Here is a 26,517-nt window from a genome sequence, read left to right as displayed (position 1 = left end):
CGAATAGCACTTTCAATAACGGGTCTAAAGATGATAAGCAAGTTATAATATACAAAAATGAAATAAAATATACAGAAATTGAGCATTGTCCTACAGCGCTTGAGCATGCTCCTTTTCCAAGATCAGGAATTCTGGATGAGGTTACGCATACTCTATCTAGAGTGAAATCAGATCAAACAGAAAAGAGTAGCTTTTGTAATCAAAAAAACGATTTAGAGGGAGTTAAAGAATCATCTGTATTCCAGCAAATACCATATCATACAGAAGGAATTCGAAATCCTGGATGGCTTACTGTTATATCTAGTTTTTTAGTGAATTTCTTTGTATTTGGAACTACCTTTTGTTGGGGAAATTATCAAAAACTGTAAGTTAATATATTGTATCTCCAATGTCAACTAACGATTAATACATATAATAGATATATTGATGAAATTTATGCTGGTCAAACGAATTTGCTAAAAATCGCATTTGTGGGTACTTCAGCATCTGCCTTATTGCTTGCTTTAGGTATGTTTATTACACCTGTTATTCAAAGGATTGGATTTAGAGGCACCATGTCAATTGGTACTATTATTGTGCCTTTATCATTGATTCTAGCAAGTTTTGCTACACAACTTTGGCATGTTTATCTTTCACAAGGGATCTTATTTGGCATAGGAGCCTCCTTTGCCTTTTCATCTTCCATAACACTCCCATCTCAATGGTTTAATTCAAAAAGAGCTCTTGCTACTGGTATTGCACTTAGCGGATCAAGCATAGGAGGAGTATGTTTATCACCTATGATTGAAAAACAATTTACCACAATAGGACTTCGCAATACACTTCGAGTTCAAGGCTGTTTTGGATTTGGTTTACTTTGTCTTTCTACTGCTTTAGCTACATCTCGATATCGTCCTCCTTCATCTCTGAATGGTAAAGATAAATGGTACCATATTTATGATGCTAGTTTAATATCACGTCAATTTCTATTGCTATGGGCATTTGGATTTTTTCTCCCATTTGGCTATCTTGTTCCTTTCTTCTTAACTCCACAATACGTTCAAACTCTGGGGCTAGGTCCTTCTGATGGAGCAGCTATGATCTCTGTCATGTCAGCCGCGAATACTATTTGCCGTCTTATCATAGGCTATCTTACAGATCTTGCAGGTAAATTCAATACAATGCTTGTATGTACATTATTAGCAGGTAAAATAAGCATGCATATATCTATAATAATAATACTGATTTCCAAAAAAAAAAAAAAAAATAGGACTGTTTACTATGATCCTTTGGCAGTTTTCTACTAATTATCTTACCTTTGTAGTATACTGTATATTATATGGATTAATGGCAGGAGGATTTATATCACTTTTACCGGTTATAACTGCTGATATTGTAGGTGTCGAAAATATTCAAAAAGGATTAAGCATGATATACATGACTACAGTTATAGGCAATTTACTTGGTACGCCTATAATAGGACTTTTGTTAGATGCATCAAATTGGACAGCTGCCATTCAATTCACAGGTTCTATGTTAGTGATCTCCGCTTTATTTATGCTTATTCTTCGCATGCTTGTAGCAAAAGGCGAAATTTTTGTTAAAGTATAATATAACATAATATGACTGTTTGTATAATTAATTTATATTAACATAGAAGTATACAATACCATTTTATTAAAAATCTCGTTATTATTTACATGTACTATTTTAACGAATATTTTTAATTTGTGTGTGTGTGTTTTTTTTATTTCAAAAAAAAATAGATATAAAAGGAAAAATCGGCACAAATAACATAAATCCATCAAATACATTAATCAAGTAATATTCTTTTTTTCTTCTTCTTCTATCTCTTGTGTTTTCTCTTTTTCTTTCTTTTCTTTTTGAACTTGTCTTTTTTTTTTATATTTATATTCATATTTATATTTATATTCATATATATTTATTTTGGGGCAATATTAAGAAATGAATCGGCCTGAATTACAAGATGCATTCTCAAAAACATTGGATACTAAGCCTCGTCATTCATACGTAAATCATATTAAACAACAATTTCAGGAAGAGGAGGTCGGTAACAAACGAGTTAATGGTTCAACAGTAAACAGACTTTCTCGTGTTTTTGAAGCAACTCATCTTGATAAACCTCCACTCCCTAGTAAGCCTCCAATATTAAATTCATTATCTACAGAACAAAAGCCTCAGTCTATTCAAAGGCCTCAACTCCTTATTCACACAGCAGAAATTGATGAGACACAACTAACATTTAAAGATCTTCGTGCAAAATTTCAACAAGAAAACTCAATTCCCACTAAAAGTCCTCAACAAGTAAGTTTTTATTTTATTTTTCTTTCATTGGAATATTTGTTCGTTATTCATAATATATATTTTTGTTCTTACTAGATTAACTACAGACCACCTATACCATTAAAACCTTCAAAAACAGGTCCACCTTTATTACCAGAAAAAATAATTCTAGCAGCTAAAACAGGACCGCCCGCTTTGCCCATAAAGCCAAGAACAAATAATCAAAAATATACCGAGCCATCGCATCACCCATTACCACCTTTGCGACAATACCAGTCATCAACACAACAACTTGAGCCCAATGATGCTCTTCATCGAGCTTCAAATTTAGCTAGTACATCTGCTTCAATATTATCTATTCCTACTATGTTATCACGAACAGAGACAGGCAATAGTAGTATCCTTAGTACCACTTCAACTTCATCTCAAGCATCTTCTTTTACGAATTCAAAACGAGGCTGGCACATTAGTAATTGGTTCACAAACCAACAACATCAGCAACAGCGACAACAAAACGAACACTTGAAAAACTCAATTCGAAGGCCCGACTCAGATAATAGTAATGATGAAGAAAATGAACCAGCTAAAACTGTCTCCCCTCAATATACAGCAGATATAAAACCGAATATAATAGAAAAGCGTAGAAAAGTAGTTGAGGAATTGATAGAGACAGAGAAATCATATCAGAAAGATATGACTTTATTAAAAGATATTTATTATGATGGAGCATGTAAAGCAGGCGTCTTTTCAAAATCAGATATGCGACACTTGTTTTCAAATTTGATCAACATAGTTGAATTTGAGAAGACTTTTGTTACCCTTTTGGAGACTTCTTGTGAGCAGGACTCAATTGGATCTTCCTTTAGTGAAATGGTAAAGTGTGAGTGTGAGTGTGAGTGTGAGTGTGTGTGTGTGTGTCTGTTTGTTTTCTCTATGTTTTCAATTCTATTTGAATATAGACTTATATCTATTTATGCAAAATAATAGATGCGTACTATTGATAGTATTTATAGCGAATATTGTAAAAGGCATGAAGATGCTGTATTCAAATTGCAAGAATTAGAAATTCAACCCAAAGTGCAGATGTTTTTAAACGTAATAAGTTTTATCAGATTAGTTTAGAAGAAACTAATTTTATTTTATTTTTAGGAATGTAAAGAACAAATTCAAGGAAAAACAACAAGTTGGGATTTAGGCAGTTTATTAATTAAACCAGTACAACGAGTACTAAAATACCCCTTATTATTAAAAGAGATTTTATCCCTTACTTCAACCGAAGATAAAGGATATAACGAACTCTTTGCTGCAGTGAAAGGGATTCAAGAAGTAGCAGATAATATCAATGAAATCAAAAGAAGAAAAGATATTGTAGAAAAAATTGTAGGCGAAAAAAGACGAACGGACATTAATGTAAGCTTCACCTTTTTTATATAAATATACATATTAATATTCTGTAAATTTAGGTCGTGTAAGGTTTTATTTACAACAAAGAAAGGAGTATAGAAGCTAATACAATTTTTAATTTTAGGCATGGTATTAATAAAAAGTTTACGAGGAGAGCGCAGAGACTGAAGCAGGCTACAGGATTTGCAGTTGAACCAACTTATGATTCTCAGTTTGAAACATTAAATAGTAAATTCGAAGAACAACAAGAATATATACGACAGTTTGCAAGAGATGTTCAAGGATGGGTTCGACATGTAAAAACTACATTTGAAAACCTTCAACAACTTGCGTGTAGTATGGAATCATTCTATAGCTCATGGGGAGGTGTACAAGTAAAATGCTTGACACATATTAGTGATTTTAATCGAATGGCTTCACGTCTATCAACAAAATTATCCAGAGAATTGGTAACTTGAGACATATAATTTAATCAATCAATTATTCATACCTTTTTTCTCTCTCTCTCTTAAGGATAATAATATACGTGGCTATATTTATAGTCGTATTGATGAATTTCTTAAAGTATTTGAAAATCCGGCTCAGGTGATTCATAAACGATCAATGAAGATGATTGATTATGACAGAGTTAGAGATATGAAATTAAAAGGTGACATTCCAGATAAAGCATTACAAGAATCTGCTGATGCTTATGTATCCATTAATGCTCAATTGGTGGAAGAGCTACCTATATTTTTTGGATTGACAAAAAAATTCTTTGATATTCTAATAAGTGAGCTCGCACTGGTTCAGATCAAGTTTTATAAACTGATGCAGAAGGAATGGAGAAATTTAATAGAACAATACTTGGGATTACAGGCAGCGGATTCCTTTGATGAGATTCTGATACACCATGTTCAAGAGATGGATAAAGTCGAAGAAATAGCGAGTCAAATTACTATATTGAATCGTAATAGATATGCTGCTAGTTCTCGTAGTAATTCCTCTAATTCTACAACAATGTTGAAACAAAGATCAAAAGATACATATTCCTCATCAAGATCAATTAATACTGATAACGGTAAGCTTTTTTTTTTCTTGTTTATTAAACAGTTGAGAAACTTATTACTTTTTTCTAGAAATGACATTTAGCTCTTATTTTGGGCAAACATCTAATTCATTTCAACCTACTGAAGAACCAGAAAATTTGATTAATTTAGAAGATTATGATACGGTGATGGTACCGATTTCCACAACTGATGATTTTAATTGTATAGTACTTTATGATTTTGAGACACATGAAGAAGATGTATTAGATGTTAAAAAAGGGACAATATTAAGAATAAGTCAAGATAAAGATTTCATTGATCCAGATTGGTGGTATGGAACTACTCTTGATGATTCCCGATCTGGTTGGGTGCCAATTAATTATTGTAAAAAATTATAAATGCGCGGCTTATGTTAAACAAATACTGTATATCTTATACTATTGTATATAATACTAATACATAATAATACACTATATTTAGAATTTATTGTGGCTGATAAGAATTTCTTTTCATTTTTTTACCCTTTTTGTACAACAATGATTAATAACTAGCTGAAATAATCAAGCTACAACAATTTCCTGGGCTTTGATATAAAATAGAACTTTCTCCTCCCCCTTTAATTTTATTTTTTTATTTTATTTTTATTTTATTTTATTTTATTTTATTTTTTTATTTTATTGCTTATTTTACATACATATAATATTATGTTAAAAGCTTTAAATGACCCTTTTAAGAGGCGTGTAGCTCTGTCTTATCTATATGATTGGATATTAGTCATTATAATGACAGCTGTTTTTTTTGCCATTGACCGCATTACACCATTTCATAGAATGTTTTCACTTGAAGATAAATCAATCATGTATCCATATGCTGAAAAAGAATCTGTTCCAGTGTGGTTATTAATGGTAAGAAAAGAAAAAAAAAAGGGGGGGAGATACATCTTTTTTTTTTTTTTTTTTTTTTTAGATATTTATCTTTTAATATTAGATTATTTGCTTTATTGCACCTATTATTATTATTGCTATTATCTCCTTAAGCGGGATAGGATATAAAAGAAATTTACATGATTTTCATAGTGGTGTTCTCGGTAATAATGAATTACATTTGACTCCTTATTATTTGATATTTACTTGTAAATATATACATATTATATATATTTTTATAGGTCTTTGTTTAGGCTTATCAATGACTATTATGTTAACAGATGTTATTAAGGTAATTGATATTTTCATGCTCAATGCTTTTTTTTTGACATATATATTTATATATATATATATAAGATTACAGCGGGACGACCAAGACCTGATATGTTATCTAGATGTAAGCCTATTGAAGGCGCTGCAGACCCTAAATTCGGACTATCAAGTATAGATATTTGTACAGCAGATATTCACTCACATATCATGATTGACGGATTCAAATCTTTTCCAAGCGGGCATTCATCATGTAAGAATTTAGAATTATAATATTTAGAATACAATTATATTAACAGTTTTCCCCTCTTTTATGCACATACAGTTTCCTTTGCTGGATTAGGATTTTTAGCATTCTATCTTGCTGGTAAAATGAAAATGTTTGATGAAAGAGGTGTAAGTTAAGGTAAATTGGCTAATGAAAGATACAAATTAACTTACGTACTTTTATTTTTTAAAAAAAAAATAAATAGCACACATATAAAGGATTTTTGTTTGCATTCCCTATCATTGGCGCATTATTAGTAGCTATTTCACGTACAGAAGATTATAGACATCATTGGCAAGATGTTACGATTGGTTCTTTGTTAGGCATTGTTTGTGCGTATTTTGCTTATCGACAATATTATCCATCACTTTCACATGACTCTTGTCGAGACCCATTTGCGGCTCGAGTTACATTTTGTAAAAGAGGAGGAGGCAATAATGAAGGAATAGGTAATAATATAACTGTATCAAGTAGCATTATAAACGTGCTAGATACAGAAATCGAACCTAATAATACATAATTAGGCTCAGAGCATCTTCATCATCACCATCATCAAGAAATAGGCATGCCTAAAAATAGCAGTCCATTTGATGATTATAATATCGAAGAAGGATCAGCAAATCATCCTATTGATTATAATAATGAATCTCAAAGAGACAATGAGTATTATGCAGCTGATAATTTAATGTTACATAAAACATCTTCAAATAATAGCACAATTATACCACTTGTAGGGAAAAGAAATAACATATAATAATATAATTTATTGATGATGTAATAATAATACATGTTCTTCTACTATTTCTCCCCTCTTTCTCTCTCTATCTCCCTTTTCTTTTCTTTTTTTTTTTTGTGTGTGTGCTTATGTAATATCATCCCATTCTTTAATAAACTCTATTCTCTCTGTAGTTAACGGACTCAGCAAAAAGATACAAACAAAAGTAAGTAGGAACCCGACCCAAAAGGAAGGCGTTAACCAGACATCATAATAATAGCCCACATTTGACTTTCTTGACATGAATGCAATGGTATAATAAATGTCGACCATTATTAAAAAAGTAAAGAAATCTATTACGATAAGAAATATGTATGTATTTATATAGAACAAAGTTTCATGCTTTTAATAATAATAATAATAAAAAGGAGAGGATCTCGGATCATATATTTTCCCTTTATTGTATTAATGATTATTGATTATCAAGAAAGAAAATATGATGTATAAACATATGTATTTATGACTGATTTGCATCATTGCCTATTTATGTAATTACCTTTGGAGCAACTGGTTTTACGGATGTATAAATATATTTATTTATTCAGTATATAATTAAATTTTTGATCTTTACGGAGCATATAGTATCTGGAAAAGGATACTGGCATGCCCAGATCAGTTCCTTAATGAAATAATAATAATAATAATAGTAATATATATGTATATATATATATATATATGTAGATATGTAGATATTATTGGTGAATAATACATAAGCTAAATACATCATTGACAAATAGGATAATGAGACTAAAGAAAAAAAAATCTAGATTGTACCTTGTTGTTATAGTTTTAATTCTGTACCAAGTACTTTAGATGTTATCCGAGTACATTCGTGAAAAGTATAAACTGGATTTAGCTGAAATAAAAATCTCATTAAAAAAAAAAAAAGCCGTGGAAAGGGGAGAGTTATTCAGACAAAACTATTCAATCTATGCTTCATTTGATGACGACGGCAGATTCTACTTTATTAGCAGATCCCTTGTTTACTTCTTGCAACAGATTGTGGTGTTGAAAAGACATTTATGTTACTGCTGCTTACTTGTAAACGGAATGATGACTTTGATCATAATAGATGTCAAGCTTCCTTTCTTCTTATCACGCCGTTAATGAAAGAAAGAGTGGTAAGAAGAAGTTCGTTTATTTGGACAGATCATGGTGGTAAAAGTGATGACGGTCTTTTTTTTTTTTTTTTTAATTTTAATTTTTAATAATAAGAATAATGGTTTATTGTTTCAAATTAATATCCTTTGCAATAAGTTGTGCAGCAATAGGATGATAGAAATGCTTATGCTTTAAGAAAGTTTCTTGGGCTAATTCAGCACCATTCTTTGCTGAATAAAGATAACGATAAAGAGGACGAACAAACTTCATACGACCTTGTTCTGTAATGAATTCAACAACACTAGGGTAAATCTTTTCATAGCTTGCCATAACACAAAGTTGTTGCCAACGGAAACGAATATCAGCATTACGAATAGGTGTCATTTCATAAAGTTCATCCATCTTGGCAAGTAAGTTATGAGGCAAAGGCTCACAGTCAGTTAAACGTTCCAAGAAAACAACTAATAATCATCTGTATTAGTAATTTATAATATGTATATACAGAACTGCGTCCACTTACTCTTTTGTGTAGAAGTAAAGTTTTCAATGTCTTTTGGAGAGAATTGAGAAAGATCATCTGAATTACGAGCTTGATCCCAGCGAGAGGCAAGGTTATAACAAGCATCAGCAAGACTAGTATCAAAGTTGGGATCCACAGGTGGCATACCAGTACCATTAATCCAAAGATCAAAATCAATTGTCTTTAACTTTTCAACAACTTCTTTACCATGATGAGTTTCCATATATTCATGAAGATGGGCTAACCATTCTTCTGTTGTGATAGATTTGGAAGCAAAACGTTCAACGTGAGCTTTCATATAAGGTTCAAAGATAGCAGGTCCACCAACAACCTTTTCAATATGATAAAGCAAATTGAAACCCTTTTCTATAGAATGGATTATTATATATGTATATATTATCATTTATATATAATGTTTATCATTACCATAAGGAATAGAACTGAAATAATCATCAGGATCAATACCACTGCTCAAATCAGGCTTTAATACAGTAGCAGGAGAATCTTGTCCAAAGAGTTCAACACTCTCCTTCAATGCTTTCCAACCAATAATAGAACTGAATTGTCTTTCAGGTTCACCATGAAGACGTGCTAAATAAGAGGTTAATATAAAGATATATATATCTATATTGAAAGAACTCAAAGTGATACACTTACAAGCAATTTTACGCTCAATAAAGACAGTCCAACCTTCATTTAACCAAAAGTGTTCCCAATTAGCTGTAGTGACCAAATTACCCATCCAGCTATGAGCAATTTCATGTGCAACAACATCAACTGCACTTCTATCACCTATATCATATCAAAAGTGAATATCATTCTATAGTCAATAGGAGGAGGTTCAATCTTACCAGCTAAAAGTGTAGGTGTAACAAAAGTTAAACAGGGATTCTAATCAAAAAAATAAAATAAAATAAATAAATAAATAAATAAAGCCTTAACCGGATTAGACCGGAAGATGATGATCATGCTATTCTCCTTACCTCCATACCACCATAAGGGAAAGAAGGAGGCAATACCAAAAGATCATAACGTCCCCATTCATAAGGAGTTAAAAGACTTTCACCAGTTGCAATAAACTTTTCTGTATCCTAACAAACAGTAAAATATATGTATATGTGTATATAAATATATATGTATATATATATATATATTAGCACAAAGCCACTCTTCCCCTTTTACTATTTATCTTTTACTTACCTCAAATTCCCAAGCAGCTTGATCAACTACTTCAGGTTCACACCATACAGTAGAACGAGGACCAATTTCACGACCAGCCAAGTTACCAGCAGCAATGGCAATCAAATAAGAGGGAATGGTAGTGTTTTGTTTAAAATGATATGTCTTTGTACCATCATCATTCTCCTCAGAAGATTCTAAAAGAGCTGACATAACAACAGGCAAAGGTGACTTGACAGAAGCTGAGTAAGTTAATTTAACAGAAGGTGAATCTTGAAGGGGAGCGAAAGCACGAGCATGAATCTTAGAAAAAAAAAAAAAGATTAATAATGTGTCCAAACAGAATAGCAAAATCATAAAAATTTTCTTACAGCTTGACATTGAGAGAACAAATAAGGATGCTTCTTTCCAACAGTTTGTCTATTAGTAATAGTGTACAGGGGAAAAAAAAAGAATCGATAAGCGTCATTATCACACTTTGTATAATCAAACTTACTCTGGTTCCAAATATTGAACAGCGGTACATTTATCAGTAGTAGAATAATCGACTCTGATTTGGAATTTAGTACCAATATCAGTTAATGCTTCGGGAAGTGTAATGGTTAAAGCAGAACCAAGACTAAGATGACGTTCCGCGACAGAATACTTTTTTTTTTCAAAAAAAAAAAAAAAAAAAAAAAGAAAGAAAGAAAGAAAGAAAAACGCGTTTAGAATATAATTAACATCTATTTTACTATTACTCATTTACTTACTTCAAGTTGTTGACCATTCATAGAAACACCTTTCAAGTCAAGATAGCTTGTATCCAAAACAACTTTAGTCACGTTAGGAACTAAAGTGATCAAGTCTAAAAGGACATGACCGCTGATTTTCTTTTCAGTAAATGAAATGGTCCAGTTAAAATGAACATGTTGAGTAAGGATCTCAGAGAGATTAGAAAGACTACTGGGATCGATGACTTTATCGGTCATTTTCTTAAATGTATGAATGATCAACTATAGAAAAAAAAAAAAAAAAAAAAAGAAGAAAAAAAATATGTGTGTATATAACTCAAGCCAATAAAAAGATAAATTTTTTTTCATTACTGTTATCTGTTATCGTGAGAATAAACTTTTTTTTTTTCAAGCGCCGGTGTAATAAAGTATGATGAATGGTAAGACCCTGATAAGAGGAACAGAAAATGACTTCTATTGTAGAACTATAAAGTTAAATCACGTTAATAAGAAAGATGATGACGTGAAGAAGAATCTATTCTTAAAGATTTTTCATTATTTAGAAATTAGACATTATCCTAGTTTAATTTATTTTTTGTTTTTTTTTTTTTTTTCATAAAACATTATGGCAAAGGTAATCAAAATACATAAATATTAAAAATTATTCATCATTCTAAACTCTATTAATAATCATAAGCCTGTTTCACAAGACTATTTTAAACCTTCTGAAGTCTCATTTGGTGCAGGTGCACTTTCAGGTTCTTATGATCAATTCAGTGAATCAGATCCTGTTGAGGCCTGTAGAGAAGCACTTAATTCTGGTAAGAATGAATAGATGTGTAATTAAGCAGGATCCCAATTTAACTGTTAAAAAAAAAATATTGTTATGGATAGGTATTAATACTTTTGATACTTCTCCTTATTACGGTAAAAGCGAATGTATTTTGGGAGATGCTCTTTATCAGATTCGTGATGAGTTCCCAAGAAATACTTACTATCTAGCTACGAAGGTAGGTAGATATGGTTATACTGTTAAAGATTTTGATTATAGTGCGAGAAGAGTATATGAAAGTGTAGCTGAAAGTATGAGACGAATGCATACAGATTACATTGACATTGTTTATTGTCATGATGTCGAGTTTGTTGAGTTTGAACAAGTTGTAGGTCATAATCAAGCTTTAGAAGCTTTATTTGATTTGAAATCTCAAGGCAAAATTAAATATGTTGGATGTTCAGGTTATCCTTTAGAGGTTTTATTGAAGATAGCAAAGTATAATTACGACAAGGGACAGCCCCTTGATATTATCTTGTCCTATTGCCATTATACACTACAAAATACTCTATTAGCTGATTATGCTCCTAAATTTAAAGAGGTTGGAGTACGTTACATCATGAATGCCTCACCTCTTTGTATGGCTCTTTTACGTGATGGTATGACACCTAGTTGGCATCCAGCCCATGAAGCTATTCGCGAAGCCGCTGATAAGGCAGCGGCGGTTGCTGCGGAGAATGGGCTTTCATTGGCTAATTTGGCTTCACGTTTCTCTTTTCAAGGTAGAGATCAATTTCAATTGGACTCAACTGTGATTGGTCTTGCGAGAAAATCAGAGGTACAGGATGCTATTCGATCTTGGAAAGATGTAAAAGAACGTAAAAATTCAGATAAAGAAAACAAAGTGTACGAAATAATCCATCAATTATTTGCTCCTTACAAAAATTTCTCATGGCAAAGCCCAACAGATAAAGAATTATGCAAAGAATAACGTTTATATAAATATTTCAATATAAGCAAATACTACGTTTTAATGTAATATATACATTATTTTATTATGTTCGAAAAAAGAAAAAAAAAAGAAAAGAAAAAAACTTCTTTTTTATATTTGCGTATGCGCATATATGCATTAAGCACCATATCCACGAATCTTTTCTGCAAATCCCCATTCAGTATCCAATGTATAAGGCTCGGTAATTTCTAAACCTTCTTCAGTAATCTTTGCTCTTTGGAACTAAGTACAGCAAATGAATAACTAAAATCGTATTTGCTGTTATATATATATGTATATAAATACCTTATTCAAAGATCTAGCATCTCTGTAAAACAACACACGCAAACATTCATTCATAATCTCAATAGCTTCTTCCTCTGTTAAATCATTTTCTCTACCTTCAACTCTTCTTCTTAGAATAGGTTGTGCTAAATGTGCACCAAATCCAGTAGCAATTGTTGTAGATTGATATGTTGTGCCTCTTAAATCAATATAACCAAGGAATTTCTCTCCTTTGTTCATACCACCAACAACTAAAGCATTCCAAAGAGGATTGAATTTAGATCTTCTATTATACATTACTCTCCACAAATACTCATAAATGTGTGGAGTGCCCAAGACATGTCCATCATCAGCACAATGTTCCTTAATCCTAATCAAATGGATAGACTTATTAGTTAAAAATCAACAAGATATAATACAAATATCTTTACATTAGAGAATCCAAAAGATGTTGAATGTATTGGTAATCTGAAATATCACCGGAAGCACCAACAATAGTACTTTCTCCAACAGGATATAATCTTTTGATATCACGGAATCGAGCTAATGAACCATATGAACCTAATTATTCAAATAAAGAAAACATTAAAAAAAAATGTCCTTGACTTTTTATGCTAGAGTGAAATTACCAAGCATGTCTGCTGCCATCATAATACCGTCTCTATACTTGAAGGCAAGAATAGAAGTACCGGTGACCAAAGGTGTTCTAGTTAATTATAAAAGCATCAAGTTGTTATTGATTTTCATTTATGCTAGAGTTTCTTTTTTTTTTAAAATAAAATAAAGTAAAATACATACTGTGTTCTAGTAATGGGTCCATAAGCAGATTCGGTCAAGTTATTAGGAATTGATTTATACATGGGTACAGTATTATATACATCTGTTGATTCAGAACGAGGTTTACCCCAATTTGAAGGAAAATGATCCATGGCGCTATGTTAAATTTAAAATAAAATGGCTAAAAAAGAAATAAATTCAAACATACGGTTGATATCAACGTAATATGGTGTACATAATTGACGCGTCGCCTTCTGAGAGAAAAAAAAAAAAAAAAACTTCATGACGTCCACCCTCAAATGTCCAATCATATTTTTTATATATGATTATTAAAGCTCCGTGATCAGTCTGTTGCTTCAAAATGTTATTATAAACACTCTGGAATTGTATATTTTTTAGACGTTTCTGCATTCTTTTATTGGGGCAAATATTACTAGTATCCAAATTGTCTTAGTTTTACAGACGAGCCAAATCTTTTGCCTGTAAATAATACCTAAGATAATGTTTGAATTAAATGCAATAAGAATTGTTGGTCTTTGCTTTCTTAAAAAAAAACACAAATCGGCATACCATCTTGATTTTCATGCTTATATCACACTTTTTTTTTAAGTGACGTTAGTGTCTTGCTGCAAGAGTGTGGAACTTCCTTTGCAAACAAGCATAATCTTATAAAAACCATACTCTGCAGCTTTAAGGTCCCCCCCCTCGCTCTTTTTTTTAATAAGATAATTGTATAGTCATATTTGCAATTAAATATAAAATAGCATGTCTTAATTGTATTCTGCTAAAGACGGCTTTATTTCATATATTTCCATTTCATCAACTAAACATTTAACCTTTATAATGTAAATTATGCTCTTACATTCTTTATCTTTAAGAAAAAGACAAATCACATGTCTATATAAATTGATACTACTATTAATTTAGTAGATATCAGTAGTTCAAGCCCTTGTTTATCTTTACTCCAATTCTTTCTTATATTCTTGACAAAGCATATAGTAATAGAGATAGCGTTTACTTGAGGAATAGATCATTTACTGCCCTCATCATTAAAAATATACTTAAATAATAAAAAATGATTGAGAAAAGAGAATTTAGAGTATTCACAGACTAATCTATTGGATTGGAGGGTAAACAAGCTGCAGGTATTATATGTTAACTACTTTATTCATATCATGATGAAAATCTATTTGCTATCCTATATTGAATTATCTTTTCTATATCATCATCATGTAAAGCTCCTCTCTTCAGGAAACAACAGTTTATATGACAAGACTCTTATAAGTAACATTAGTAATATTACTGCCCCCTCCCCTCCAAATATTCTAATTGTACTGACACTCGATGATGCGTTTCTTACATAGTTCTGACCAAGTATTCATAATTTTCAGTTCTAGTCAATGGTATAAATTACAAAATACACTATTAAAGAGGCTTCTAGTGCTTACCACTAGCATCTCTCGCTTCAATACACTTTTTTTCACAAGTATTAGTAAATCCTTAATAACTATTTTAACACTTGTATAATGTACTTTATTCCATTAAATGTAATATTTGTTTTTATTTTTATGTGAAATGTGAAAAAAGATATTCAAGTTTATCAATTTAATATTTCATTTTTATTCACTGTCTGACAAGTTATCAGGACTACTGATATTAGTAAATTGATCTGAGGAGTAATATGAACTGTTAGAGCTGGCCTTCCATACATCACTAACAGCATTCCAGCTTTCTTCAGAATCAGATACACTACGCGAAGTATAAGGTATAGGATTTTCATATTCTATTATATCGTTTGAAGGGTATAACGTATCAGTTATATGTTCCTGGTTTTCTTCTTCTTTTGTGTCTGTACAAGATGATGATGCTTTTTCTAAAGAGGAGCTATCATCATTATCCATTTGATAGAAAGAGTAAAATGGGTTTTCAGTCTTATTTTCATCTGAATTACTTGCTGATTCCTCTGAAGCTTGTTCATTTCCAAATGTGTTCAATACATCAATAGAATTATCAACATCATTATTTGATGAGCTTTCCGACTCTTCATTTGAATTTACAGAAAGAGGACCATGACTTAGAAATTCATTTTTCCGTTTTTCAAACTCTTCTTCTTCTTTATCTAGCAATGCTTGATCAGCTAATAGTCTTTTTTTTCTTTCTATAATGCTATCTTCCAGCAACGAAAGTTCATGGTATTCTTTTCTGGGGGACTTTTAGATATACTTTAGTTTATATTTATTTAAGCAAAAAAAAAAATATTTTTAACAAATACCCTTTTTCTATCGATATAATTATCATCATCATTACTTGTATCACCAGAGGAAGATGATTTACGTGAAAAGAGCTTTCGATTACGTATTAGTGGCTTATCATCATCATCACTCTTCTCTTTAAATCTTTTCTTATCATCAAAATCAAAGTCATGGCTGTGACGAAAAGGATCAGGGCGACCTTTTGAATGTGAATAGTCATTATTATAGCTTGTGTCTCTCCATAGTTGATAGACGCTTATTCCTAAGAGAGCTACACTGCTAACAACTATTGCTGCAACAACAGCTGGATGTGGCATTGGGAGGGGGTGAGGTGGGTAAAAAAGGAGAAAAAAGAAAAATAAAGGAGAAAAAAAAAAAAGAAAAGAAAAGATACCTATTTTTTATGCAGTCAACCTATTTTCTGCCAATCATTTTATATGATTAATTAGTATTATTCTTGATTTTTTTTTTTTTTTTTTTTTAGACTCATTAAATACGATATTATATATCTATAAATGTACATTATTTATTTACTAAGCCAAGTTTATTTAAACAAAAATCTTCAGTAAGATATTAAAATGATATCTGTTTAAGAAAGAAGCTATTCACTTTTGTGTGTATGCATTGTATCCAAAAGGTTTCAATATATTCAGCTCAGAGTAAATTCGCTGTATTATGTGAATTATAATAAAATAGTGACGTTTAATGATAATGTATATATAATGTAGATAGAGTTGTATACTAGAGCACGATAGACTCCTTTTTTGTAATCTCTAATTGAATTTCATCTTTATCATCTATAGGTGTTGAGTCACCTGAAGGATAATAGTCACTCATGTCTTTCATCTGTTCTTGCTTTAATTCATCTTTCAAAATCCATGATAATAATCCACGTACAGAAGGTCTGACCATAAATTGGTCTTGATAAACAGCATGAAGAACGATCATCACAGAGGTAGCAAAGGTAAGATTTTCAGCAATTTCAGCAGCAGCTTTTTCCCACCCTCTTCCCTTTTGGTGAGGACTTAAGATTCTTTCTGTGAATGAAAAAAGGGCACGTGGAACGACATAGAGTGTCATTTCACCTCGACGATGCTTACTTTCAACTAAAAGTGAAAGGCCACATAACATACTACCCACCAAGGGTGATAGCGTGTTATCTAGCCTTGTCTGATTGATCTTAAATACCTGATGTCCTAAACGCGTTCTTACTAAACAAATACTGTACCAAATGATGGCAATATAGGTTCCCAAAAATGTAGAGGAACGAGTTGAAGCCAAAAGAACACGTAAAATCGTTTGAATAGGTGTTTGAATAAAACGTGATGTTTGAAAAAATAAAGTTGGCAATAGATGAACTGAGAGATATACCTATTTATATGACTAAGTATGTATATAGTAGTATAATGAAGAAAAAGCAAAAAAAAAAAAAAAAAAAAAAAAAAAAAAAAAAAAAAAAAACTGCCAAGTTATATACATTACTGGAAATATTTTAACAAAACCTTTATAGAAACGATATAACGCATTCACTTCACAGCCATAGGGACTGCCTTCATGAATAACAGTACAATCGATTCTACCATAAATAGGATCACCAAAAGATCGAGGTAAACCTAATTGTGCACAATAATCACTTAATAAATATCCCAGTCCAGTATCTTTCTGTAAAATAAGAAATAAGAAATAATAAATAAATGCTTATAAAGTGTTCGTCCTTATAATTACACCATATATCCAGTTGCCATTTCGAATCGCTCGAAGTGTTTCTAATAATCTAGTATCAATACCTGACATATTTGTAATCCATTTCGCGTAAGATCTAAGAGACATACATAGAATAATATCAAATTCCTGAATAGTGATATAAACGAAAAAGAATATATAAATATTTACTTTGGCAATCTTTCAGGTTCATAAAACCAAGAGAAAATGATTTCAGTGCTTGCCAGCATGAAAATAAAGATATTGCCATATTCCAGTATCCATTCTGGCATCTTTTGTCTAACTTTAGCAGAAACATAAATACGATGAGCAAAGACATCAAGTGCACGTACAAGAACGAAAAAAGTTAAATCCAATGTCTTAGTCTTTGGAAATAAACGACGAATAATAACAATCGTAATCAGGGAGGACCAGAAAATAGCAGCCCTTTGCGACACCTTTTTTTTCTTTTTTATAATGGATGAATACCAATAGCGCAAGAGCCTTTGACCCCCTAACGAACCCACTAATAAAAGAGGGAATCCATTCTGTGTGATACTGTTTTTTAAAAGCTGAGGCAGACTGATAAAAAGAGCTTTTTGAAGAATAGTAGCAGTAGTAGTCGTAGTCGATCGATTGTCTTTTTTTGTTGCAAGAAATAAAGTCTTAATAAGAATAGATAAAATGCCTGGAATAGTCGTTATCGACCAACCTACACCATAAGCTCGTAACATCGTCTTTAAAGCAGGTTGAAGCTCATTTGGAATCTTATTCATCTTTATGTGAATTTAAGGAAAAAAAAAAAACAAAAACAAAAAAAGACAGGAAATAAAAATAGCTGAAAACCTACTAAAAAGGAGAGCAGATATTGTATTTTTTTTTTCTTCTTTTTTGCTTATCTGTGTTCCTTCTTTGTAAATATTCACGGAGTAGTACGAGATAATTATTTGAGTACTGATGAAGCCACTGTCAGAAGATTGGTATCATTGTATATTAATACGTTTGACAAGCAAAGAAGAAGCGAAAGGAATAATAGTAACTTAAACTGTGATTTCATTAAGATCTGTTGAATATGGAATGGTGCAGCTACCACTCATCCAATGTGTACTTTGCTTTTTTTTTTTCACACATCTGCATTCAACAAGTAAATTACAAGTTTTAAAATATGCATACGAATTTTTGTCAATCAAACTAGCCAATAGCAGAGGATTCTATATCTTAATTATTTAGGTTTGATTAGCAACAACTATCAAGACACATGAAATTTATTTATCATTATTGTTTCCAATAATTATAATATTTATCACCAAGATTCTTCATATCCTTACTCATGTCATCCCATTTTGAATGAGGAAGACCTGTTTCAGGATCTATTGCTTTAATATTACGGAGCTTTTCTCTATCTTTTCTTAACCATTCAAGACAGAGTGATGTTAAAGGTGAATCGACAAGATTCTTTTCTTTGTGTCTTTTCCTCATTTCTTCAAATTCAGGGAAATTATTTACATCATGAATGGATAAGCATTTACCGTCAGCAACATGAGCAATATGAGTAGCCCAATCACCTAATCCATCAAAAATATGTGTAGCATAAACCTAATATAAACATAAGCATATACGTATATATATATATATATTTAAAAAAAAAATAGCTTACAATCGTACAGCCTCTTTCTTCAGTCTCCTTTCTCAAAAAATTCAAAAAATCAGCGCGAGCAAGAACATCTAAATCAACAGTAACTTCATCCAATAATAATATCTCCCATGGCTGCAGTAAACCCATAACCAACTGAACTCTACGACGTTGACCATCTGAGATTTGATGCATGTGCCATTTCACGTCAACATCCAAGACAGTTAATAATAGTTGCGTACGTTCTGGCCAACGATGACTACCCATACTTTTGAGTAAATACGCTACAGATAAATCTGATTTGACAATCGGGTTATTGGCCCATTCTGTTCCCAAATAAGTAACGCCCTTTATTTCATTTATTTCATTTATTATCTTTGTTCAAATAAAACATTGTTATAATTAATTTACTTACAGGTGGTGCATCCAAAAATGCATTTTTACCAAGGACTTTAATATCACCTTTTACCATACGTTTACCTGCTAAAATTCGTAATAAAGTCGTTTTTCCTGCACCGTTGGCTCCTACTAAAATACAACGATTACCAGCATCAAGCTGCAAATCTAAATGATCAATAATAGGCGGTCCTCCATAACTGAAAAAGAGATTGGAAACATCAATCGTATGCTCATAGTCCTTATTAGTTGACATGTTTTCTTTTTCTATATTATTTTTAAATGAAAATGAAAAGAGAAAACCTAGGAGAAAAGAAAAAAAAAAAAAAAAAGAATTCAGGCATATGATTACATAATTGTCTCACATTAATTTCGTAATCTTTCAAAAATTATGGAACTTCTTTTTTTTTTCGGCCTGAATTACATCACATGCTGCCCGTTTTCTTTTCTTTTTTTCGTGACAGACGTATGCCTATTCACTACCTCTTTTCCACTCAATATGATTGCCTCATCTTTTCTGCTTTGATTTAAATTTTATAAATAATAGTCAACTGAGAGAATAAGCAAATTAAAAAAAAAACTAGAAATAACATGTATTATTGTCTATAGTATAGGGGACAAATTATATATAAAAAAAATCTATAAAATGTGTTGTAAGTCTTTAATTATATATATATAAAAGGAAGGAGGATGTTCAATATAGAGTTAGGTTATAGCAAAAGAAAGGACATTATACATGAAATAATAAAAGTTTGCTGTAGAAGTATAATTTTGGAATAATAAGGAAAATAAATTTACAATTTGACATTCTTTCTGAGAGATTCCTTATAGGCAGAGATAGAACCTTCGAAAGGTGTGACTTGACCATTTTCACAACGCCAGATTTGTTTGGCTACTTGAGAAATCAAACGGAAATCGTGAGAAACAAGGACAACACCACCAGAGAAACGATTAATGGCATCAGCAAGGGAGTCGATAGATTCCATATCCAAGTGATTAGTAGGTTCATCCAACAAAATAATATGAGGACGAAGAACAGCTAATTCAGCAAATACAAGACGTGATTTAAGACCATCAGAAAGTGTCTTGATGGGTGAAGTTTGATGAGAACCAGTCAAACCATAACGACCAATTTGACGACGCCAGTATTCAATATCAGAACCTTCTTCAGGGAACTTTTTACGCATGTAATCAATAGGAGAAAGATCCATATCGAGTTGATCAGCAGAGTGTTGAGAGTATTTACCGAGTTTCAAGGCAGTGTGTTTCTGAACACGACCACCAGTAGGAACGAGCTCATTATTCATTAATTTAAGTAAAGTGGATTTACCAGCACCATTAGGACCGACAAGGGCAACACGAGAATCCATATCAACACCCAATTCAAGGTTTCTATAAAGACAATGATCCATGTTACCATCATAAGCAAAAGAAACATCTTGGAAAGCAAGGACAGGAGGAGGGAGCTTAGGAACATCAGTGAAGGAGAACTTGAAAGGCAATGGGTTCTCAACCTTTTCAATCAAACCTTGAGCCTCCATCTTATCAATAATCTTTTGCTTAGACTTGGCTTGTCTTACCAAGTTAGCGTAAGTACCAGCAGAAGCAATAAACTTCTTAATGTGAGCAATTTCTTCTTGTTGCTTAGCATAAGCTTTAGCTTGGTTGACTTCATTTTCTTCTTTCGTCTTAACAAACATATCATAGTTACCACCATAGTAAACAAGCTTACGTTTATGTGTCAAGTGCATCATATTAGTACAGACACCATTCAAGAAATCTTGAGAGTGAGAAACGATAACGAGAATACGATCGTAAGTCTTCAAATATTCTTCAAGCCAAACAGTAGCTTCCAAATCCAAGTGATTAGTAGGTTCATCCAAAAGTAATAAGGTAGGCTTAATGAAAAGTGCACGAGCAAGAGCAACACGCATTCTCCAACCACCAGACATATCCTTAGTCATCTTTTTCATTTGTTGTGTATCAAAACCCAAACCAGCCAAAAGAGTACAAGCTCTGGTTTCAAAAGTAGCGGGGTCCAAAGATTCGATACGTTCATAAATATCGTCCAACAATGGGTTATCACCACCATCTTCTTCACCAAGAATATCCTCAACTTGCTTTTCAAGACGAGCAACTTCCTTTTGAGCAGAATCAATAACAGCTTCAACAGCATTCATCTCAGAAGGTTCAGCTTCTTGATTTAAAAGATAAATCTAAAATATATTTTTTTTTCAGATAAATATTTTTTGTTGTATGCTATATTACACTTATATGCCCAATAGGAAAGAAAAACAAAACAAAAAAAAACTAAACAAATACTTACATCGATATGATCAGGAATTTCGATATCACGAGAAGCAAGAGATTGCAAAAAGGTGGTTTTACCAGAACCATTAGAACCAATAAGACCATAACGTCTACCAAAGTTAAGTTCGATAGAAGCGTTATCAATCAAAACACGACCGTGGAAGTTAAGAGAATAAGAGTCAATCTTAATATCTCTACTTCTTTCTTGAGAAGTATAAACACCAGTAGCAGTACGATCAGTACTGATCTTGAGATTTTCCATTCCTAAATCTTCAGATGAGTTGTTCTCTGATGTCATGGGAGTGTTCTTTCCAGACTTGGCTCCTTTCTTAGCAGCTCTAGCTGCAAGACGCTTAGCTTTTGATGCAGAGATACTTCCACTCATGTTTGATTTACGGTTTCTCTTTTTTTTAAAGGTCTTGATTAAAAAAAGAAAGGTAGAATACAAAAAAAAAAAAAAAAAAAAAAAAAAAAAAAAAAAAAACTTTTTTTAACTAAATCAGATTGTGACGTGTATATTATATTGATTTAATTGGACAAAAAATAACACACTATGATCTAGTTTTTTGCTACTTGTTCCATAATAAGCCGCAGCAATAAATTGAGCGAATGTTAAATGTAAACTAATTAATACTATCTAAATGAAACTAAATTTATTGGTCACTTTCCTTATTTCTTTTATTTGCACATAAAATAAATGGCCTACTATGATTGATGGACTTGATGAAAATACTCCGAAGAATTGTTATTTTCATCTAGTTTGATAGTTTTCTTTGTGCTGTTGTGTATGAGATTTTGTTAAGACAATAGAACTTTCCAAATTCTCTGATTCTATTTATGTATTATTTACACAATAAAAAAAAAACCTGTACATAAGCTTTTTTATTAATAAGTGGTTAAATTAATTACTGAAGATGATGAAGAACTGTCTATAGTAGTGGTTGATGTTGTTGATAATGAATCATCATTACTAATGTTTTCCATCTCATTAATTAAAGCACGGCTTCTTAGTTTAGCTTCTAAAATTAAATCACCCCATAGTAATAAATGATTACAATTTGGACAATGGCCAATTACTGGCATTAATTCTAACGGCCCTATCCATTGAACAGCTAAGCAAGATATATGGCTTGTCATAGCATAACAATGAAAACATTCTATATAATTCATTGTATCGTCCTATATTATAGACATGAGAGATTAATACTTTTTTTTTGTATAACAATGCTGCCATATATGATACATACTATTGATATAGATTTTTTACATATAAAACAATCTAATATTAAGGAAAGTAATTCATTATTTTCTTTTCTCATTATTTGAAATCTTGATATAACATCCTCTTCTGTTTATAGAAATATTAATATTATTTCACTCTTATAGCATTCATGAAACGGTACCTTTCTTCTTGATATCTTTCATCAAGTCTTCTATAGATCCTACCGAAGTTGTCATATGCTTTGGTAGGTCGCAACTATCAAGAAACAAAGCCTGCATATTAGGTGTGACAAATCGGAGTTTTAGAGGCAAGATAGAAAATGGCTTTGTATTTAACAATAACTGCGCTGCCCACATTTTTGTTAACATTAAATTAGAATGTTTTGTATTTTTTAGCAGTAAAGACTTCTTTTCTATAGACAAAGTGTCTGTAATTATTTTTGTATGTCTACTTTGAAGTGGCTTTTGCCATGCCCACTCAAATTGTAGTGCATGCTTTTTACTTGGAAAGCCATAAACAATCATTACATATTGCCTTTTATATACATACATACATTATTTAACTGAATTTATTCATTTATGATGTTTGGTTTTATTTTTATTTTTTTTTTTTTTACCAAGGTCTATGTTTTTTAGTACGATAAGCACCTTGTGTTAATTCACCATTATGTTGTCTTAATCGTCGAATTGGGTTTGGTGTAGATCCAACATAAACCTTATTTCGTTGATCTTCTTTTAAAGATCGAATTAAATAACAACTATAAAATGAATAATAAATCATGGTTTATATGATTCATTGATCAATCAACTCAAAAAAAAAAAAAAAAAAAAAAAAGCAGACAAATAAAAAAAAAGAAAGCATATATTTCCATTTAACCCTTCAAGCACCCCATAAAAGCTAATGATTGCTGCGCTTAAATCATTCATCGCGATTTGCTGACGATGATCCTTTTGTCCACATTCATTTGTTTTTCTTTTTTTTTATATATATATAAATATTTATACACATATTTATAAAAATATATAATTAGGTTATTGAACAAAATGGCTGAATTTGTTAAATTGTCCATTTTTGGTACTGTATTTGAAGTAACTACAAGGTAGGAAAAAGGATTAAATAAAAGCCAAATATACTGTTGATAAAATAAAAAGGAACCAAAAATTGACACGTTTATTATATATTAGATATGTTGACTTACAACCTGTTGGTATGGGCGCATTTGGCCTTGTATGGTAAACTGATCTTATTCTTAATTCACATTAATGCTGATTTGTTAATGTGCATACTTGAATATAAATTAACAAGAGCGACTTCTAAATTACTTTTTTTTTTTATACATGTATAGTTCTGCAAAAGATCAATTGACTGGTATGAATGTTGCTATTAAAAAGATTATGAAACCCTTCTCGGCACCTGTTTTAGCCAAACGCACTTATCGTGAATTGAAATTATTAAAAGCACTTCGACACGAAAATGTATGTAAAAGTAAATAAAGCATATACACAGATGTATATCTTGCATTTAGACTTACTATTTTATAGATTATCAGTTTAAGTGATATCTTTATTTCACCTTTAGAAGATATGTAAGTATACGCATGTAAGTTTATATGGAATTTTATCTTATAAAACGATAGCTATTTCGTTACAGAATTGTTGGGAACTGATCTTCATCGTTTATTACAATCTCGTCCCCTGGAAAAGCAATTTATTCAATATTTTCTTTATCAAATATTAAGAGGCTTAAAATATGTTCATTCAGCTGGTGTTATCCATAGAGATTTGGTATTATAATATTTATATACTTTGTAAAAAAAAAAACTAATAATTCATGTATACATATATGCATGTAGAAACCTAGTAATATTCTTATTAATGAAAATTGCGACCTTAAGATTTGTGATTTTGGTCTTGCCCGTATTCAAGACCCTCAGATGACAGGCTATGTATCTACTCGATATTATCGTGCTCCAGAAATTATGTTAACTTGGCAAAAATATGATGTTGCTGTGGATATTTGGAGCGCAGGTTGTATCTTTGCAGAAATGCTTGAAGGAAAACCTCTTTTCCCTGGCAAAGATCGTAAGTTTATTATATAGCTTCAATCATTGATAATGAAAACAATAATATTGATACCAATATATTTAGATGTTCATCAATTCTCAATTATTACGGAACTTCTTGGTACCCCTGATGATGATGTGATCTCTACTATTTGCAGCGAAAATGTATATATAACGCATATTTAAATTTATATATAACATACTCACCTTTTTTTTATTTATTTTTTTTAGACTCTCCGCTTTGTAAAAAATTTACCCAAACGTGATCCTGTACCTTTCAGTCAACGTTTTGCAGGACAAGATGCTCAAGCAATTGACTTATTGGAGAAAATGTTGACTTTTGATCCTCGTAAACGTATTACAGCCGAAGAAGCATTAGCTCATCCATATTTAGCACCCTATCATGATCCTACAGATGAACCAGTTGCACATGAGAAGTTTGATTGGTCTTTTAATGAAGCTGATTTACCTATTGATACCTGGAAAGTGATGATGTATTCTGAAATTTTAGATTTCCATAATGTTGACAATGTTGATGGCTCACAATTTTTAGGAACCCCTTTAACAGAATTTACTATGAGTAATACTACTGAAGGCCTTGATGCTAGTAATCCTTCAAATAGCTTCCAACCTCAGCAATAATTTCTGTAAAAAAAAAAAAAAAAAAAAAAAAAAAAAAAAAAAAAAAAAAAAAAAAAACCAGAAAGAAAAGAGGGAAAAAATCATTTATATTATGCGTGTATATTAAATAAAAAAAAAACAATAAAAAAAAAGTGCAAATGAAGAAATAATGATGGAATTGTTGTTATTGCGCTCCGACAGTATTCCTTTTTTTTTTTTTTTTCTGGGGCAAAATAATAAAAGTGCATAAGCCTGTTAATTTTATTTGTTTGCATTTTCTTTTAACTATGTCAATTTTTATTAGACAATTTAAACCTATTACATTTATTGCTACTCGATATTATACAAGTGGTGCTGTTGAAGCAGGTAAAATAGATATGTATATAGAACATACATGTTCAATAAGAAAGATAGTTAATCTTGATTAATAAAAATAGCACCTCTCATTACACGTCTTAAGGATGATCGTAAGACTTTTATGAAAACTAAAAAGCAGCCTGATTTAAATGTCGTTAAGGGTCTTTTAAGTGATTTTACTTATTATATAAAAAGTGAAAATTTTAAAGAAGGCACTTCAGAAGATCAAGCCCTCATGTCTGTTTTACAAAAGGCCATAAAACGTCGTCAAGACTCCATTAACCAGTATGAATCAGGAGGACGACCTGAATTAGCAGAACAAGAGCGTCAAGAGCTTCAAATACTTCAAGATTATTTACCCGAGCAGATGAGTCCTGAGTTGATTGAAACAGAGCTTCGAGAAATTATTCATAGACTGGGTGCAACAACAATGCGGGACATGGGTAAGGTTATGAAAGCTTGGAACCATGATAGTTCAGTTGCCGACCGTAAGCTTGTGTCTGATATTATTAAAAAGTTATTGCAATAAAAATAAAAGAAAAAGAAAAAGAAAAAGAAAAAGTAAAAGTAAAAGTAAAAAAAAAAAAAAAAAAAAAAAAAAAAAAAAAAAAAGGGCATGACAGCCAAGAAAATAATTGGTTGTGCCTTGTTGCCAAGTTTTTTTTTTTTTCTTT

General features: G+C 31.3%; 14 protein-coding genes across 14 annotated transcripts; 7 read left to right on the top strand and 7 right to left on the bottom strand.

The window, feature by feature from the left end:
• Positions 1 to 554: 554 nt before the first annotated feature.
• Positions 555 to 1,590, top strand: BX663DRAFT_529448 (major facilitator superfamily domain-containing protein; the record flags this gene model as incomplete). The annotated part of the gene is made up of 2 exons (XM_051530243.1): positions 555 to 1,185; positions 1,250 to 1,590. 2 exons carry the CDS (start codon positions 555 to 557, stop codon positions 1,588 to 1,590), a joined length of 972 nt encoding a protein of 323 aa, XP_051385897.1.
• A 246-nt stretch (positions 1,591 to 1,836) lies between these two features.
• Positions 1,837 to 3,445, top strand: BX663DRAFT_245286 (uncharacterized protein). Its single transcript, XM_051521853.1, has 4 exons — positions 1,837 to 2,304; positions 2,380 to 3,163; positions 3,271 to 3,378; positions 3,433 to 3,445. The coding sequence occupies exons 1-3, from the start codon at positions 1,945 to 1,947 to the stop codon at positions 3,282 to 3,284; spliced, it is 1,158 nt and encodes a 385-aa protein (XP_051385896.1). The 5' UTR covers positions 1,837 to 1,944; the 3' UTR covers positions 3,285 to 3,378; positions 3,433 to 3,445.
• BX663DRAFT_580985 (uncharacterized protein) lies at positions 3,271 to 5,244 on the top strand (the record flags this gene model as incomplete). Its single annotated transcript, XM_051532192.1, has 5 exons — positions 3,271 to 3,324; positions 3,433 to 3,693; positions 3,831 to 4,136; positions 4,201 to 4,747; positions 4,806 to 5,244. 5 exons carry the CDS (start codon positions 3,271 to 3,273, stop codon positions 5,111 to 5,113), a joined length of 1,476 nt encoding a protein of 491 aa, XP_051385895.1. The 3' UTR covers positions 5,114 to 5,244.
• Positions 5,245 to 5,419: 175 nt separating this feature from the next.
• Positions 5,420 to 6,696, top strand: BX663DRAFT_429059 (phosphatidic acid phosphatase type 2/haloperoxidase; the record flags this gene model as incomplete). Its single annotated transcript, XM_051522715.1, has 6 exons — positions 5,420 to 5,620; positions 5,703 to 5,802; positions 5,881 to 5,930; positions 5,996 to 6,161; positions 6,234 to 6,304; positions 6,382 to 6,696. The coding sequence occupies 6 exons, from the start codon at positions 5,420 to 5,422 to the stop codon at positions 6,694 to 6,696; spliced, it is 903 nt and encodes a 300-aa protein (XP_051385894.1).
• A 1,479-nt stretch (positions 6,697 to 8,175) lies between these two features.
• On the bottom strand, positions 8,176 to 10,761 carry BX663DRAFT_534888 (peptidase family M1-domain-containing protein; the record flags this gene model as incomplete). The annotated part of the gene is made up of 11 exons (XM_051530587.1): positions 10,504 to 10,761; positions 10,248 to 10,396; positions 10,123 to 10,171; positions 9,773 to 10,054; positions 9,556 to 9,663; positions 9,424 to 9,463; positions 9,230 to 9,364; positions 8,999 to 9,163; positions 8,573 to 8,938; positions 8,310 to 8,513; positions 8,176 to 8,282 (listed from the first exon to the last, which is right to left on the bottom strand). The coding sequence occupies exons 1-11, from the start codon at positions 10,720 to 10,722 to the stop codon at positions 8,176 to 8,178; spliced, it is 1,824 nt and encodes a 607-aa protein (XP_051385893.1). The 5' UTR covers positions 10,723 to 10,761.
• A 300-nt stretch (positions 10,762 to 11,061) lies between these two features.
• Positions 11,062 to 12,376, top strand: BX663DRAFT_498079 (NADP-dependent oxidoreductase domain-containing protein). Its single transcript, XM_051526002.1, has 3 exons — positions 11,062 to 11,098; positions 11,162 to 11,285; positions 11,359 to 12,376. The coding sequence occupies exons 1-3, from the start codon at positions 11,090 to 11,092 to the stop codon at positions 12,225 to 12,227; spliced, it is 1,002 nt and encodes a 333-aa protein (XP_051385892.1). The 5' UTR covers positions 11,062 to 11,089; the 3' UTR covers positions 12,228 to 12,376.
• On the bottom strand, positions 12,253 to 13,533 carry BX663DRAFT_498076 (nucleophile aminohydrolase). Its single transcript, XM_051526001.1, has 5 exons — positions 13,311 to 13,533; positions 13,142 to 13,218; positions 12,944 to 13,073; positions 12,534 to 12,882; positions 12,253 to 12,470 (listed from the first exon to the last, which is right to left on the bottom strand). The coding sequence occupies exons 1-5, from the start codon at positions 13,439 to 13,441 to the stop codon at positions 12,366 to 12,368; spliced, it is 792 nt and encodes a 263-aa protein (XP_051385891.1). The 5' UTR covers positions 13,442 to 13,533; the 3' UTR covers positions 12,253 to 12,365.
• Positions 13,534 to 14,797: 1,264 nt separating this feature from the next.
• Positions 14,798 to 15,918, bottom strand: BX663DRAFT_498073 (uncharacterized protein). The gene is made up of 2 exons (XM_051526000.1): positions 15,562 to 15,918; positions 14,798 to 15,499 (listed from the first exon to the last, which is right to left on the bottom strand). The coding sequence occupies exons 1-2, from the start codon at positions 15,856 to 15,858 to the stop codon at positions 14,909 to 14,911; spliced, it is 888 nt and encodes a 295-aa protein (XP_051385890.1). The 5' UTR covers positions 15,859 to 15,918; the 3' UTR covers positions 14,798 to 14,908.
• Positions 15,919 to 16,062: 144 nt separating this feature from the next.
• On the bottom strand, positions 16,063 to 18,053 carry BX663DRAFT_498069 (uncharacterized protein). The gene is made up of 4 exons (XM_051525999.1): positions 17,435 to 18,053; positions 17,267 to 17,360; positions 17,024 to 17,203; positions 16,063 to 16,912 (listed from the first exon to the last, which is right to left on the bottom strand). Exons 1-4 carry the CDS (start codon positions 18,016 to 18,018, stop codon positions 16,283 to 16,285), a joined length of 1,488 nt encoding a protein of 495 aa, XP_051385889.1. The 5' UTR covers positions 18,019 to 18,053; the 3' UTR covers positions 16,063 to 16,282.
• Positions 18,040 to 19,560, bottom strand: BX663DRAFT_498065 (P-loop containing nucleoside triphosphate hydrolase protein). The gene is made up of 3 exons (XM_051525998.1): positions 19,291 to 19,560; positions 18,900 to 19,223; positions 18,040 to 18,838 (listed from the first exon to the last, which is right to left on the bottom strand). The coding sequence occupies exons 1-3, from the start codon at positions 19,525 to 19,527 to the stop codon at positions 18,518 to 18,520; spliced, it is 882 nt and encodes a 293-aa protein (XP_051385888.1). The 5' UTR covers positions 19,528 to 19,560; the 3' UTR covers positions 18,040 to 18,517.
• Positions 19,561 to 19,841: 281 nt separating this feature from the next.
• Positions 19,842 to 22,027, bottom strand: BX663DRAFT_448811 (P-loop containing nucleoside triphosphate hydrolase protein). Its single transcript, XM_051523715.1, has 2 exons — positions 21,598 to 22,027; positions 19,842 to 21,487 (listed from the first exon to the last, which is right to left on the bottom strand). The coding sequence occupies exons 1-2, from the start codon at positions 21,964 to 21,966 to the stop codon at positions 20,066 to 20,068; spliced, it is 1,791 nt and encodes a 596-aa protein (XP_051385887.1). The 5' UTR covers positions 21,967 to 22,027; the 3' UTR covers positions 19,842 to 20,065.
• An 80-nt stretch (positions 22,028 to 22,107) lies between these two features.
• Positions 22,108 to 23,628, bottom strand: BX663DRAFT_498059 (uncharacterized protein). The gene is made up of 4 exons (XM_051525997.1): positions 23,420 to 23,628; positions 22,985 to 23,337; positions 22,829 to 22,929; positions 22,108 to 22,760 (listed from the first exon to the last, which is right to left on the bottom strand). Exons 1-4 carry the CDS (start codon positions 23,581 to 23,583, stop codon positions 22,467 to 22,469), a joined length of 912 nt encoding a protein of 303 aa, XP_051385886.1. The 5' UTR covers positions 23,584 to 23,628; the 3' UTR covers positions 22,108 to 22,466.
• Positions 23,629 to 23,752: 124 nt separating this feature from the next.
• BX663DRAFT_540575 (mitogen-activated protein kinase HOG1) lies at positions 23,753 to 25,507 on the top strand (the record flags this gene model as incomplete). The annotated part of the gene is made up of 8 exons (XM_051530753.1): positions 23,753 to 23,902; positions 23,988 to 24,035; positions 24,149 to 24,278; positions 24,345 to 24,388; positions 24,440 to 24,587; positions 24,656 to 24,884; positions 24,951 to 25,030; positions 25,097 to 25,507. The coding sequence occupies exons 1-8, from the start codon at positions 23,847 to 23,849 to the stop codon at positions 25,505 to 25,507; spliced, it is 1,146 nt and encodes a 381-aa protein (XP_051385885.1). The 5' UTR covers positions 23,753 to 23,846.
• Positions 25,508 to 25,694: 187 nt separating this feature from the next.
• On the top strand, positions 25,695 to 26,430 carry BX663DRAFT_498056 (Yqey-like protein-domain-containing protein). The gene is made up of 2 exons (XM_051525996.1): positions 25,695 to 25,852; positions 25,924 to 26,430. Exons 1-2 carry the CDS (start codon positions 25,774 to 25,776, stop codon positions 26,370 to 26,372), a joined length of 528 nt encoding a protein of 175 aa, XP_051385884.1. The 5' UTR covers positions 25,695 to 25,773; the 3' UTR covers positions 26,373 to 26,430.
• The last annotated feature ends 87 nt before the right edge of the window (positions 26,431 to 26,517 follow it).

The sequence above is a fragment of the Cokeromyces recurvatus genome (assembly GCF_025118155.1).
Source record: "Cokeromyces recurvatus strain NRRL 2243 chromosome Unknown BX663scaffold_4, whole genome shotgun sequence".
In the NCBI taxonomy this organism is placed as follows: Eukaryota; Fungi; Mucoromycota; class Mucoromycetes; order Mucorales; family Mucoraceae; genus Cokeromyces; species Cokeromyces recurvatus.
This window is presented reverse-complemented; position numbering and strand designations above follow the sequence as displayed.